Consider the following 15,929-nt stretch of genomic DNA (forward strand, 5'->3'; position numbering starts at 1 on the left):
AAACGGAAGCTGAGAGGAATTATTGCCAGCAGATCAGCACTACAGGCAATGGTAAAAGCATTTTTCTTCTAAATTTCTTTAAAAGATTACTTATGGTTCATGCAAAAAAATATGTTTATATTTTATAGTATGTTTTGTAGGTTTATAATATATTTCACATATATTTTTATAAGTTTAGAAAGGGTTTTTTGAGATAATCAGACACTTTTGCCTGACATTGGTAATTTATGCTTTGTAACTTTTTTCTTGAAGAGAAAGGTTTTTAATGTGTATACATTTTTTATTTATTTTTTTGTTGAGAGCCCACTGGCCCATGTGGGAATCGAACCGGCAGCCTTCGGAGTTAGGAGCACGGAGCTCTAACCGCCTGCGCCACCGGGCCGGCCCGAGAAAGGTTTTTTAAAACAATTTTATTCATCTCTTCAAAGAACTAACATTTGACTTTATTATTATTTTCTACTGCGTGTCTTTTTATTGCATGCATTTTAAAATTCATTTTTATTACTTCTTTCCATGTACTTCGGATTTAATTTGATCTCTTTTTATCTTAGGCTGAATACTTAGAAATTAATGATCACTATGAAATATTTCTTAACTCACATTGCACTTTCTTTGATCCATGGATTATTTAAAAGTGTATTTTTAAAATTTTTAAACATTTGCAGCTTTTAAAGATATACTATTATTATTGTTATTAATTTCTAATTCAATTTTATTGTGGTAGACACTCTTTTGTTTGTTTGACCCAGCACCTGATCTATCATGGTAAGAGAAAGAATAAAACATAGGATATGTAAGTCTTAACCTAGAAGTAGTGACTTTACTATTTGGGGGAAGGGCTCATAAATCTCTTTGAGAGTGTTTTGGAAGTTTTGGCTCTTCTCTCCACAAAAACATGTTAATAAGTACACTTATACATTTTGCATGCCATTTCAGGGGGTCACAAATCTTATGAAGAAGAGCAAAATATAGTTCTCAGGGCCTAAACATCAGATCACTAAGCTCAAAGGTGATTTTGTTTTCCAGAGTTGATTTTTTTTTAAAGAATCTTTAAAACTTGAGGTATAATTTAAATACTGTCCAATACAAAGATTGTTAAGTATAGATTTCAGTGAGTTTTGACAAAGGCATACATGTGTAACCCACACGCCTATCAAGATATAAAACATTTCCAACCCCCTGATGTTCCTTCATGTTCTTTCCTGGTCAGTCTCCAAACTCCCAGAGGCAACCATTTTTGAGGGGAATTTGTAGTGCACATGGATAGTGTCTACATTTCCTATAGACTGGCGTTTCAGAGACAACATCCCTAGAGAGCAGATACATAATAAGAAACGGTCATCTATTTGTATTTTTTTTAAAAGTATATAATTGCATCCCAAAAGAGGTATCCTAAAAACCAACAGTTGGTGATGTGCTGTGGTCCTAAGCCTTAAGCACTTTTCAGAGCTGCCCTGCAGCATCTCAGAAAATGAAAATGTCTTCAAGATGTCACTGTATCCAACTGATCCTCAGCACAAAGAAGATGCAGTCTGCAGTGCATTGCACCCTCAGCCTTTACCTGGTCCGCTTCCGAATCCGAGGGAACCACCAGCACCACATCACCTCTTTGTAAGGTAAGTTCATCAGCATTTGCTGCCTCAAAATCGTGAAGTGCTTCCACCTGCAAAAGATTGTAAAAGAACTGATTAATGTGAGAAAAACAAAACAAAACAAAACACAGGTAATATTGAAGTCTCCCAGCAGACGGATCAGCAGGCACTCTTAGGTGCATTTCCAGCTGGATAAAAAAGATGAAGATATGCATCACCCTCCCAAGGGAGAAGAGGGCTATGAAAACTATAAGGAAATGCTATTCTGTTTACCTAAGAACAGCTGATTCTTGCAGAATGATCCTGAGGCCATTCAGATGTATATTTAGGAATGCAATACCTTCTGCTGAGCTGAGATATTGTACACTAATTAAATTTTAATTCATCATATTTTTGTCAGAGATTTGCATTTTATTATCTCTGATGCTTTCTTATTGTTTCTTAACCTGAACTAAAAATGCCTAGCGGATGTTCCTCTAACCAGCGGATGTTTCCTCTGTGAAATAATTAATAATTGGGAAAACCATCACTCGCATGTTATCATGGAATCACGATTTAATTAAACCCTGTGTTCAGTATCTTTGTAAATAAACTTTCTTCTTTCGCTATCCTACCTTTAAACATGGTTATGTTTCTTTTATTTCCTTAGTAAGATTTTAAAATTTAATTATAAAGAAATTTTTAAAAGTAGAAAGCATAGTAAAATGAACCCCCATCCCGCAACTTGAATAACTATCTATAGTCACTCCCGGGTTTATTTCCCCCATGTCCCTCCCCTCAACCCCAACCCCACCTATGAGATTAAACAATCAGCTTTTAAAATGTGTTTTTTGCATGTAAAATTATAAAATGTCAGAGTGTGAAATGACTATCTTATCCCCAAATTCATTTTTCTGATGAGAAAACCGAAGCCCACTTTCTCCTGGAGGAAGAAAAGTGTGGTGCAAGCTAGACGCGTGTCGGAGACAAGACATCTGCACCCTCCCTATCACACCCTCCTTGGCTCCCACAGAGTGAGGTGCCTGCAGCCAGTGAGGGGAGCCGGGGGCCTGGCCATGCCTGGCCTGAGTGGCACAGCGTCCTCCATTGCTTGTACTCTAATTACAACAAAACAGAGCAGGACACTTGCCCTGTTTTAATCTTTTTCTTCACATAATTCATTCTCAAATCCATTATACCCACACTGTCCCCATTTGAGGTAGTGAGGTAGCAGTTACTTTTCAGAGTAGAGAGAAGAAAAAGATAATGACTATCACTATTCCATCCCATCCCTACACACACACACAAAAAAAAAAAAAAAAAAGAAAAGAAAAGAAAAGAAAAAAAAAGAAAAACTTAACACTTTTTGAAAGAAAAAGAGCTGAATTTTGAAATGTAAAATCAAATTACGGAACTTAAAATTCCCAACAATATTCTGTTAGGGAAGATTAGCTGCCTTTAACACTCAGTGTAAACCTGTGTTTTTAACTATTTACTGGTTGTTTTGTAAGGACTGTTTGGTTTATGAAGATTCTAAGTAGCCACTTGATGGACTCTCTCAGCAAAACCTTCCGCACATGAATGTGGGCCTTTATTTGCCTTCCTTTTCACAAAGGCCATTAACATATTTATTCACTTACTTTAAAATATGTATTGGCTCCCTAGTCTGTCACACATAGTAACAAGGTGCAGAGCTGAGTGATGATTTGTATCTCCTGCCCTTGGGAGATGTATAATCCAGCGGAAAGCAGATGAGGCTGTAGGCACCCTCAGGGCTCTGTGGAAAGCCTGGAAGAGCTTCCGGGTGGAAGCCATTAACCTACTCACTACCAAGGGCGCATCTTTTAATTATCTTTTGCTAAAATATGGAAAGACATCACTGTAGTTCTCGCTTGTCTGGTAGCATGGAAATCCTGCTGTGTTACAACGAGATGCTGGGATGGAAGGGAAAGCAGTACAGAGAAAGAGGATGTGATGCAAATAGTTAAAAGTAAAAATCAGAAACCCAAAGGTTCGAACAAAAGAGCCTCAAAGCAAAGGAAGGACAAATGGCCACCAGATTTCAAAAATTAAAAATGTTTAGACCTTGTAGAGAAAGCCGGGAGGCACTTCCTGAGAGGCCTCGCTTGCAGACAGAGCAGAGGGCGCCAGCTGGGAGTCCTCCGTGATCTTCTGCTCAGTGGCCAGGTCTGCTGACTCACTGGTGGGGCTTGGAAGAGCTGTGTCTTCGGTCGCCTCCTCGGACTCTGCACCTGTGGTTATTTCGTGTTCCCCCTCACCTTCATTGTTGGAGGCGGGCTCTATGACAACAGAAGGGATGACTTTCTCCTGGAGGAAGAAAAGTGTGGTGCAAGCTAGACGCGTGTCGGAGACAAGACATCTGCACCCTCCCTATCACACCCTCCTTGGCTCCCACTTTCCCCACATCCCTCATTCAACTAAATGCCTGCCACTCCCCAAGCCTGGCTCAGGCTCTCTGGCCCTTGGGTTTTCTGCCTTGTAGGACATTTCTCCTGATGTGAACTCCTTTCTATCTCTCCTGAGACAGACAACCTGATGGGATTAATTTCTGGATCCTTGAACAATCATCCAGTTTGATAAGAGTGAGGCTTCTGTGGAAAGTGGGGAGAGGGATAGGAGACTGCAGGGAGGCAGGGCGGATCAGGGCGGGTGAAGGAGAGGGTCTCGAAAGGGAATGCTTTAGTGTTCCAAGGACGCTCTCCTCTTTGCAGTGCTCCATTCTTGTCCCACTGAATGTCAACACTCATTTGAAGCTGACATTTAACCTCCTGTGACTGCTTTTCTGTCAGAGCCCACAGGAAGAACCTGAAATTACACTGTTGGTAAAGATGTGGCCTGTGTTTTGCGATAGTCTACCTATTATTGCTCATTATTATTACAGCCACCCTGCAGTCACAGTTTAAGGGACCAGAATTCCACCAAGCACTCCAAGTACTTCCTTGTCTGACAGAGCAGAACCGAAGGATCAAAACCTGCCTTTCATGTTTTAACAAAGATAAGCAACGAGGGGAGTTTCACTCCTATAATGGGAATCCGGAGATGTTTATTGCTTTTCAGATCAAGTTCTATATTCCCTCAGATAGCAGTGGACATAAGCACTTCCATTCTTCAATTTGGAAAAAATAATACGTGCTTTCAGTAAGTATAACAATCTATACAAAAGCACTCCTGGCATTGTGACAAGAAAATGCCACGAAAAACAGAATGCATTTTTTCTCCACATACCAATACAACCTGCTTGTTTTTCTAGTGGGATGAAAGAGATAATTCATTTTCAAACTTTGAGTAACCCTGGAGAAATTTTTGGAAATTTATCATGAGTAAAACAATCAGAACAATGGAAAGTATAACATGACGCTCCCTCTTCACTGCTCTCGTCTAGGACACAGAGAACCAAACGAGGGGTTTAGAAGAGCTGTCCTTCCTCTGGCAGCTGAGTTTGAGGCTCCCATGATCACGGAATGGAAGGATGTGTTGCCTTGAAATGAATGCTTCTGTGAAGATGTGAAGACCGGGCAAAGTCCAACTTCATGTGTGCATTTAATGACCCATTTTCCCTCTGAAGAAAAACAGGGACGGGCTTTTGGTGAAAGGAGCCTAATTTGGGGTGAATGGGGGCAATCTAATAATAATAACCACAAAGTGTAAGCATGGTGATGTGATTTAACTACTACTATCGGGTTTCCAGCATGTGTCTAGCACTGGGTTAAGCAGTGTACGGCCATTTCCTCACTGAATCCACACAACACCCTATTGTTCTGTCACATTCCCTTTCTCCCCCCTCTGTTCTCATCCTTTTCACCATCTGTGCTTCATTCCTTTGCTCTATCACTTATGCATAGTTTTTCCCCCTCCACTTTGTGCTTAAGCCCAGTCTGCCATAGCACTGGGGGCTTGTGTGGGACGCCATGACGCTGACGTTGAGAGAATGCTGCCACCACTCTTTCTGAGAATCTCATTTTTTTTCTTTTTTTTTGGTGGAGCAGGATGACACAAGACGGCTACAAACCTTGTCTGAGTCCAGAAGAGTGACCGCCGTTGCCCAATAGAGCATCCCAAAGGGCACCTTCTCCCTAGAACCTCCACTTCATCAGGATACTCACCTGACGTGCTGCTACTTCTGTTTCTTCCAGTTGAGATCTGTCACCATCTATGACCTCTGTGGCTACAGTATCAATGTTGGCCTCCTCTAAACTCGCTCCTTCTCCAGTAGGAAGAGCTGCCTTCTCGGTCTCTGCTTCCTCCACTGGGGCCCCCTCCTCTGGGGCCCCCTCCACTGCAGACCCCAAGGTCCCCACAGTCACGTCAGCATCCGCGTCGGGTATGACCTGGAAACCAGAGACCAAACAGTCGTATCTCCTCAGGCCTCAATCAGAGTCAGACTCAGCCCTTCCACTCCTCTTGCCTCTACTGAGGTGCATCAGGTGTAAAGCTTTCTTTGTAACGTACTGAGGCCCAGGATTCAGGAACAGCAATCTGTCATCTGTTCACCAAAACTCTGACTTTTCTTCTTCCTGGGCACCCAGCATTGCTACATTCCTCACCTTTCCTTGTAGTTAGGTGTAGCACATGGAATTTGAATAGAAGTGACATCTGCCATTCCTGAGACATTGCTTTCAAGGTGTGAGTGGTCCCCTCCACAAGCTATTTCTATTTTTGTTGCCTGAAAGCAGATGATAGCAAGGTCCTAGAGGACATCTGTGCACAGAATAGAAGGGGCTGGCCCCAATACCTGGGTCATGGAAGAAAGTTACATAAGAAGAGCCTCATCACTATGCATGCAAAGTCAGAATTCAGAAAAAACTCATTTCAGTGTAAACTTTAAAATCTTCCTGGGGAAGGTCCCAGAAGATAAATCACATTCATAGAAAATAAAATAAGGAGATTTCTCATAAGCCTTCTTGAGAACAAAGAAGAAATCATTTATTATCAAATATACATTATAATAAAAAGTCAAATCAGATTTTGGGTCCTTCACTGGGAGCAGTGAAATAGAAGAAAAAGGGAAAATTTTGTTTTTATAGTAGGACATAGTCAAAAGAAGAGCCTCAAGTAGTATTTAAAACTTGCAATAATACAATGAAGAAAGTCCAATCAGAATATTAGTTTTGAACGAATTGGTTATGGAGTCCAAGTCTTTAACAAGACTCTAAGCTTGGCAGACCTGCTTTGAGAGGTTCCAATCGGAAAAACTGGAAGGAGAAGAGTACTGGATTGATCTTATATACCAGGACACATATTTCAGAAATTGATCTTTCTATCTGATGTGATTAGCATCATAGATTTCTTTCCTTTATCGAGTAAATTTTACCCAGTTTATCCTACTAAGTTAGAAAGTCCTAATGTTGCAGATATTAACTGTTGAACCTAGAAGAGGGAAAAGGGAGAGTGCCTGCAGAGTGGGCATCAGATAGGGAGCTAGAAAATATAAACCACACACCTACAGCAGGTAGCAAGGTATGTATAAAAACCTTTCCTCTTACTCAAATCTACAGGTCACAGGTTAGCTGAAAATAACCTGTTGGAGAACACATCTTTCTACATCATAATATTTTACTTTGGGGATGAAAAATAATGTCAACGGCTGTACTGTTTATGGTATGGCCAAGAATTATTCATATTCTTAGAAATTCACTTCCCTTTCTTATGAGAATCTCTTATTATGAGAATCTGGCTCTCCAAAGGGTGCAATGATTCAAAATATAGTCACTAGCCATGATGTAGCATTTCTTTCTTTTTTTCTACCCTCTCATTAAAGTACCTGGATTCAGAAAAGTTATCCTTTTACCTCAATTGGAGCATACTTATTTAATGCAAATTATAAATGTTGGTAATTATTGAGGTAGGGAAACAGATACATGGGGGCTTACATTTTGGTGAATGACTGGAAATTTCAATAGGAAAGTTTATTTAAAAATGTAATAGAACAGCATGTCGTTTTAAAGAACCACTGAGCTATTTATGGATGTTACTGTTGCGGTTGTCAAGAGAGTATTAGCAAGGACGTAAACTAGGAGGATACCTTAAATCCCAGAACAGTGAACAAGCGCTGGTAGCTTTATTGTTGGAGAAATAAAGCAGCTTTCTCCAGGACCCTTAGAGCATAGGAAAATTTCTCCCACATCAGAAACTATACATAAAGACAATGGGCATACACTGGACCGATGGACTACAATGTAGAAATCAAGTTGTGTTGATTTCTACGTTGTTTATGATATCCATCTCTCTTGAAAATTACATCCATGGAGTGAACTGGTTTCAATGGCCTCAAACTAGACTGCATCTATATACACGCAGACAGTATGAGTAAACAGAGCAGTGAACACCACTGCCTGTGTGTACACACACATTCACACAGTTAAAAAAGCAGCCATTGTGTGATCTGAGAGGCTACTTCTCCAAGTGATTATACATAAAGACTTCCAAGTACATATCACTAGTAATTGGACTTTGTTCTCCACTGAAATGATACAGCTCCAGAAGATAATACATTTCTGTGAAGCGCTGATGGTATTCTCAAAAGTAATTTTTAAAACTCTCTCCATACAAATACAATTTCAATAATGAGTCCCTGATATATCTCTACTGCACTATATACCTACCAATTTTATTGTATCAGATTTTACTATTGCAAGATATACATGTTATCACCACTCCTCTGCCAAATGAGTTAAACAGGCATCATTGGCTGGATCGGATTTAGATCAGACAGCATGGCTGCTGTACCGGTGATGCCGGTACCAGCAGGTGGCGCCCAAGCGCTCTGTCTGTCTGAGCCCAACCTCGCAGGAGCAAATAGCACGTCAGCAATTTACACACACCCACCAGCACCACCAGCACCACACACACACACACACACACACACACACACACACACACACACACACACACACACACACACACACACTATAGAGCACGTGGAAAATTGTTGATAAGAATGATGGCAAATAAAAATCACCAAAATATTGAAATTAACAGTGCTGATAGTCAGGGTGCCAAAGAAACCTACACTGACTACAGAGAGGGAAAGGCAAACTATTTGACCTACTTGGAGAAGTGAAGAAATCAACATTCCTCTATCCTTCTCTGAGTCCATTAGTAATGAATTCTTATTTCTCTAGCCAAAATCAACACTTTGATTTTACAGAGCTTAAGAACATTACAGAAAGAGAAGACTGTCCACTGCCTAGATTTCCTCATTTTGTTTTCTGCCTCTGGCATTGCTCTGATAATCAGGGGTGCTCAGATTCTCCCTTTATGTCTGGAATCTGTTCTACCATTTTCTGTTCTTACCAAAGTATTTCCACTGCATATTTACTGATTGCAATACTAGAACAAAATGAAAATACAATGAAAAACAGGTATCCATTTGCTTAGATTAGGTGTTAGCTCTAGATAAAAATGGAGGGAAGACTGGAAAGATTACCAATGATCTTACTATTTTTGTGCATTCCAATTTGTTGCTATTTGTAAATTTCTAAAGGAAAACATTTTCGAGACTCTTCTTGCTACCCTAGATGTTACACTTGCTAGGAAAAAAACACAATGATTAATGACTGTTATTTGTTTTTGGCTTTTCTTTTTTTTTTTTTAACTGTTATCCAGGGACATCAGACAACTGAAACTACTGAAAGTATTTCAAGCCTTTGATATTTAATGTTATTAAACTTTTCTCTTCACTTCAAATCTTGAGAGATACACCATTATCTTCTGCCAAAACTGTACTGGCCAAATACATTCATGGTGGAAAACATCTAATGCAACGAAAACTAAAAAAATTTCTCCCTGCCTCTGGGCACATGGTGTTGACTTGGGTGCATAAGACCCACGAGGCACAGCACCCTATTATTGCCAGTCTGCACAAAGAAATGACATGGGAGCCTGTTCGAGATGGTGAGCGGCTCTCACTTTATCAGTATGTTACTGAGAAAAAAGAAAAAAAAACAAGTTCAGCTGATTGCCTGATTGCCACTCGAAAGCCAATACTCAAGAGACAAGTGTTGGGTGAAAGGAAAGGTTGCTTTATTCAAGAATCCAGCAGCCTACTGTGGCTGCTAATGTGCAAAGACCATCTCTGAAGTTCTGCATCAAGCAGAAGTTTCAAAGGAAGGAAGAGTGGAAGCTCCAGGGAACTGAGAAGCCTGTTTCTTTAAGGTACAGAGACACTTTTTACATCAGACCTTGGAGACCTTCCCTCCTTCTGCAAAACAAACTCGTAAATTCTCAAGACCCTGAAGTTATCTCCTGCTTGACAAAGAAACAGCACATCAGCAATACAAAATTATACTGTGAGAACAGAAGGAATTGAGGAAGAACAGCAGTTAACGTGAACAAAGGACTAAGTTAAACTAAATTATTTAATTCTAGCTGTCAAAATACTGGGGTAATAAAATTACAAGGGGATCAGCTACAGTTTTATCCTACAGATCTTACTGCTTTCATATCTTCTGTTTCAACAGTCTCCTTGGTGGAAAGCAATAGGGTTATGGCATTCACGCCAGAGTCCTTTCAAACACCTAACCGGTTAGCACAATTTTCTGGAAGTGGAAAAAAAGTAATGCCAATTCAACAATGGCCTCAGTATCCTGCAAAGCAAGGAAACACAACTGGGTGAAAGAAGCTAGTCAGTCCCTCCAGAGGATGGTGCCTTGAAAGCAGGTCAACAAAGACTGAGACCCCAGACGAGTAAGAGTAGTGATTGGCTGCAGAAGAATTGGTAATCTCTGGGCTATGTGTAATGTATTGATTTGTTTGCTTTCTTGGCAATATTAGCTTTGGATAATGCCTGGAAAGCAACTTGCCACTTGTGTAACTGGTATGGACAACTGTCAAGAGTCTCTAGTATGAAATTCCATACTTATCTATAGGGCAGATTATTTTAACTGAAAATAGGTCTTTTTCTGATTGAAAAATAGTGGATACCGTGGGCATAAAAATAACAAAAGAAATAACTTATGGTAACATTTTGAGGTATTTATTTTTATTCATTTTTTATGCATAAAGGGGCTTTGTCTATTTATTTTACAACACATGGATCATGTTTCTCAGAAAAATTCTATCAATGGCTACATAATACTTTATTTCCTTTTCTATTTATCAATTTATTTAACAGTTCTCCTATCATTGAACACTACTTGGTTTTCACTTCTTAAATGTTATAAACATGTGAGAAAGATCTTGGTTTGTAACCGTATTTACAATTGTTTTGTTATACATTTAAATAATTTAAATACTAAACACTGCTTCCTTTATTTATTTATGATATCCTATTAAGGGCATTTTGGGGGTTTTTGTCCAACATTTTCTTATGGGAAAAAAAGTCAACACAGAGAAAAACAACAACAACGAAAAAAAACTGTACAGTGCATATCCAAGTACCCACTACCTAGGAGCTCCAAGTGACATATCGCTAACATTGGCTTTATCATGTCTTCCTATGTCCGCACTGATTTTGATTCATCTTTCAATCACAATGTGTCTTCAAAAAATGTTTTTCAGGAATTCTGTGGGGATGCTGTAGAACTTATCTATATGTTTGGTGATGTCTTTCTGCTGTTTTCATACCTGAGCGACTGCTGCCAGGGAGAAATGCTACACCGTGCTTCTTTTTGCTCTTCAACATCTGTAGGCTCTGACTTATAGTATTGGAAAGACAAGTCTGAGGCCTAATTATTGTTCTTTTGTTGTGCATTTCCCCTCCCCAATTGAGAAGTTTACAGAGAACTTTTTTGTAAGCTTTGAATTAAAACATTTAAAAGAATAAATTTAGATGCTAGTCTCTCTAAATTTAGATGCTAGTCAAAATTTAGATGAATTTTGACTTTCGTTAGTGATTTCTTATGATCTGCATGTAGGAATTCCTTCAACTAGGAAAACTTCAGCGGGAGTACGTTTTCTTCTGTTACACTGGCTGCTACTGCTTCTGAGGCAGCATAGATAGCCTAGAAAATTGACAAACCCTCCAGGATACAAGGAGAGGCGCCTCACTGGTTACACAAGTAACAAGTGATGGTATCCGGCACCTGCAGCTGGAGAAGAACAAGAAAAAGTCTCATTTAGGTTGGCTAACCCCTATAACTGGGACCTGACCCTTAGCTGATTTTAATATTATAATCTCACTTGCATTGTGGTTACTATGACTCCCAACACGTATCTGATGCCATGACAGTTCCAGAGGAGCTAAATAAGGAAGGAAGAGTGGGAAATGGAGGGTCCCATCCAGGGGAAATGGATGAACTACTGTCAATGGGAGATCACCAATTCCCGCCACACCACGCCCCACGCTGGGAGGTATAAATACCCCTGATTCAGACTCGCTCTCTGAGTTCACCCACGCTTCCCTCTCAAGTGTGTACTTTTGTTTCAAAAAACTCCCTGTGCGTTCCTGCGTCTGTCTCACTCTTGAATTCTTTCTTGCGTGGACACAAGAACCTGATCACTGCTGCTCCGGGTTGAGCCCTCTCTTGGACATCACCGTGAACTCCAGGTGACATTTCCACTCCATTCTTTACAGCCTCTTTCTTAGGAGTAGCAATTATCCAGGAGCTCTGTTCTCAGTCATGGCCATCATGTCTACAGCTTTGCTTGTGCATTTCTGCCGCGTTGGAAGAACTACTCCAATTTGTCCTCATATCATGAAATCAATTCCCTATACTGTTGCTTCTGGTCTTTACCATTCTAAAGCAAATTTTAATTCTAATATGGCATTTCTTCCCCTTAAAATCTTTTTTTTACATCATTGAGCTCCCTTTTCATGTGCCTCATAGCAACTCTCTTTTTATCTCAATGTGGTTGCCATATCTCAATTTTCATTTGTTTCACATAATCAAGGCCACCTTGAATTTTGCTGACAACAAAAGGAAGACAGTTATCAAATTTTTCCTTTGTACTTTTGTTTTTTTGTTGTTCTCTAAAGAAAAATTTAACTCCATCTATTATTCAATCCTTTCCTTCTATTGTATTGCTCTCTATATAGGCCCTATGCTTTTTAAAACGTGTTTTATTTATTTAGTTATCTAATGTTACATGAAATACTTCTAGGCCTGATATTTCTAGTAGATATAGAAACATCTTCTTTGTTCCCGTTTACTTGCCATTTGTGGACTTTTAGATGTCCTTTTCAGAATAGGAGCTGGGGAGGGTTCAAGTGTCTACACACACTATCAGTCTTGAAATACACGTGGCAAAGGACGTACTGGTGTGAGAGTGGCAGCAGGCCCAAGATGACCTGGCGTCTTCAGGTAGGTGCTCCCACACTCATAGGGGCAAGATACCGGTTGTCTTATATCTAGGGTGGGGATGGGTGAAAATCCCACGTACTTTTCATACCATGTTCAGTTATTATGTTTTAGGGACATTTTCGTGCCTTGGTTTGTGGAAAATTCTCCTGGGTTTGTCTAATATATCTAGAATACAGCACTATTAAAGCTTTGACCTTCTTTGTATATTTAAGTGTTAAGAGCATTAAAATGAAAAAAAAAACTGGTAATAGTGAATTATATTTTTTGTGTGATTTATTCTTTAATGTTTTAGTTTTCTCATATTAGATTGGTACAAAAGTAATTGAGGTTTTTACAGTTATTTTTAACATTTTAAACCACAATTACTTTCGTACCAACTTAGTACAATCTTCAGTTATGTGCTCCTGGGATGCATTTCATTTTCACTAAAATACTCCTGTGGTAAATGATATAAATGATAAGTAAAGATTGTAAAATACACATATTTTCAATTTTTAGCCGAACGTTCCTCTTCTATGACTAAAGGACATAGAGTCAGAGAGTATCCATCTTCCTGATATTTACTCTTGGGCAGAGGGACTAAAGATCACTAAATTCTAGCTTACCAATTGACCCCAAACTTGGACATTAATAATGCTGATCCATGGGCAGACTTCTGCTTAACAGCTTCAATATGTACACATTCTGCAGCCTGTGAGGGAAACTGACACTTACTGTGAATCTACAACTTTCCAGGCACGATCCCAAGCGTTTGACATTATGGCACATTATTCGCCCAACAATCTTATTAGGTATTATTCCCACTTGCTAGACCAGTCAACTAGTACTTAGAGTTGAGGTAACTCACGCAGTCAGTACACCAGAATTGGAACAGTCTGTCTCACTCTAAATTCTGTGTTTTTTCACACCAACCTGCTTTCAGGAAGACAACACACCTTCTGAAATCTGGAAGTTCCGCAGCGATCCTGTGACCCGGAGCCTCCCACAGACCCACCACTTCCTACTGACAGCTCCCAACAGGGGAGTTTAGTAAAGAATGCACATGTGCATAAACAGCCATGTATGCTTTTGGAATGCTGCTCTTTAAACTGAGTCTCATAGATTATAAATAAAATATTTCTTTATTCATATACATGTAGTATCCTAGCAAACATATCATAATTCCCGCTTAATAGCAAATAATATGATAAAAAGATATTCAGAAAAGATTGGTGAGATAAAATTTCACTACATTATTTTTGCTATTAGACCTATAGATTTCATTGTTTAGAAAGATATGTACAGAATGGGAAAGTGGAGAAGACGAACACCTGACTTTCTCCTGGCTTCATCCATTGTACTACAGAGTTACATCTGAGAACATTCAGAAATTTGGCCGTTGGACATGGACAGCTAGGTTTACAAGTTAGAGATTAAGGATCCCAAAGCTGGAAGGACCACGGGGCTCATATAACCCAATGATCGCATTTTACATGTGCAGAAATACGACGGAGTAGCAGCAGCACTGGAGACAGAGCTGAAGGTCCAAGTTTTAGTTTTGGCTCTTCTATTAATTAGTGCTGGAGTTGGAGTGACACCCTGAATCCCCTGGGAAGTAATAAAGGGAGATACATATCACACTGGGAATCCTGGCTATAAGCCACCTTGGACTTTTCATGCCCATCCTGTATTCTGGATCCAACTTGAAGTCTTGACTCATCTGAAGGTCTTAGCTTTGGATTAAAATTACAGAATTTTCTTCAGATTCTATTTTAAAGAAAATCCCAGGAGGCACCTAGAGTCATTATGACCCCAAGAAAAGATTCCTGTACTAAAAAACAGGCTGGTGGCTAGTACTCCTGGTCACACAAACCATATTTAAAACCCTGCAGGTCATGATTTTCCTTCAACACTACTGCAGGGATGAGCTTTCCCTGGGCCTCGCTGGTGTTCATTTCAAAGGTGGTACCTGGTACTAAAAACTACATTTGACACATCTCTGCTCTTGTTTTTTAAGGAATTCAGTGTTTTTTTTCCCTCTGACCTTCATCTCAATCATATTTTTCAATCTCCTTTCCTCATATTGCCTGCAGCCCTGTCGTAAACACGCAGCAGCCAGATCCCAGTGCAACTCAGCTGCTGGCAACGTGTTGCCATGGAAACGTCTGTCAAAATTAGCTCCATACATACTTCAAAAACTAAGATCTTCTGAAGAAATGCCAAAGTTAATGAATTTCTGGTTCATTTGGCCTTTAAAGTCATGGCAGAATATCTAATAATGACGCATATTAAAACATTAAAGTTTTAATCAGAGATTTATTTGTAAAGCGTATGGGAGAAGTAGACAGGAAAAAGTGGATTTATCTTTTGAAGCAAAGGTAAATATTGTGTACTGCACACTCTCAAGAGACGGGGACATGAGCAAGTACTAGTTTCTGAAGTAGCCATAAAGGACAGCCCCAATGGGGGTCGCAAATCGTTTGTTAAAGTAGTTGTTTAAGGAAAATACTTTTAACGCTCAATAAACATTTACTTTGCCTGGCTATATTCTGATTTGAATAATATCTAAAGCATTTGCTGCCACTGGTCAAATTGCCGTCTTATGCATGGACACAGGTTCAGTTAGGCAGAGGGCAGAGGTGGGGCTGCCAGAAACACCCAGAGATTATACCCCAAAAATGGTGATCTGCAAGTCACTTAAATGTCATTGTGTTCTGTTGGCAAAACTTCTGACCCTGACCCTGCCAAGGACCAGGCTGGGATCCGGGCAGACAGCAGCATGGAGCCTGACTCTTGAAGAAGGGTAGGCAGCTGATAGTCCCACTTGGAAGGTCCAACTGCCACCTCTCTGATTTTACAGCCCTCAGTAGTCCATGGCACTGGGAAGTAAAACCAACTCCATGACGATCCGTCACCCCAATTGCCCAGCAAACAGAAGCTGAAAAAGAAGCCACAAACCAAGGGCACTCTATTGCCACAAAATGATTTGGAAATCCTTAATTATTTTCAGGTAATAAGCTATAGATTTTTGAGAGAAGGAAGAGAACATAGGGTGTATCAGGCATGACCCTCTTCAAGAGCAGTTAAGAAAATGGCAGAGAAAGGGAAACAAAGGTAG

The 15,929-nt window shown here is 39.8% G+C and overlaps 1 protein-coding gene across 1 annotated transcript in view; it reads right to left on the minus strand.

The window, feature by feature from the left end:
* AMPH (amphiphysin) overlaps positions 1-15,929 on the minus strand; it is a 237,470-nt gene that overhangs the window by 5,650 nt on the left and 215,891 nt on the right. The window contains exons 18-20 of the mRNA XM_081080325.1: positions 5,696-5,920; positions 3,657-3,899; positions 1,562-1,663 (exon numbers count right to left, since the gene is read on the minus strand). Of these exons, the coding sequence (XP_080936451.1) occupies positions 1,562-1,663; positions 3,657-3,899; positions 5,696-5,920 (570 nt within the window). The remainder of the gene's footprint in view (positions 1-1,561; positions 1,664-3,656; positions 3,900-5,695; positions 5,921-15,929) is intronic.

The sequence above is a fragment of the Rhinolophus hipposideros genome (assembly GCF_964194185.1).
Source record: "Rhinolophus hipposideros genome assembly, chromosome: 18".
Lineage (NCBI taxonomy): Eukaryota > Metazoa > Chordata > Mammalia > Chiroptera > Rhinolophidae > Rhinolophus > Rhinolophus hipposideros.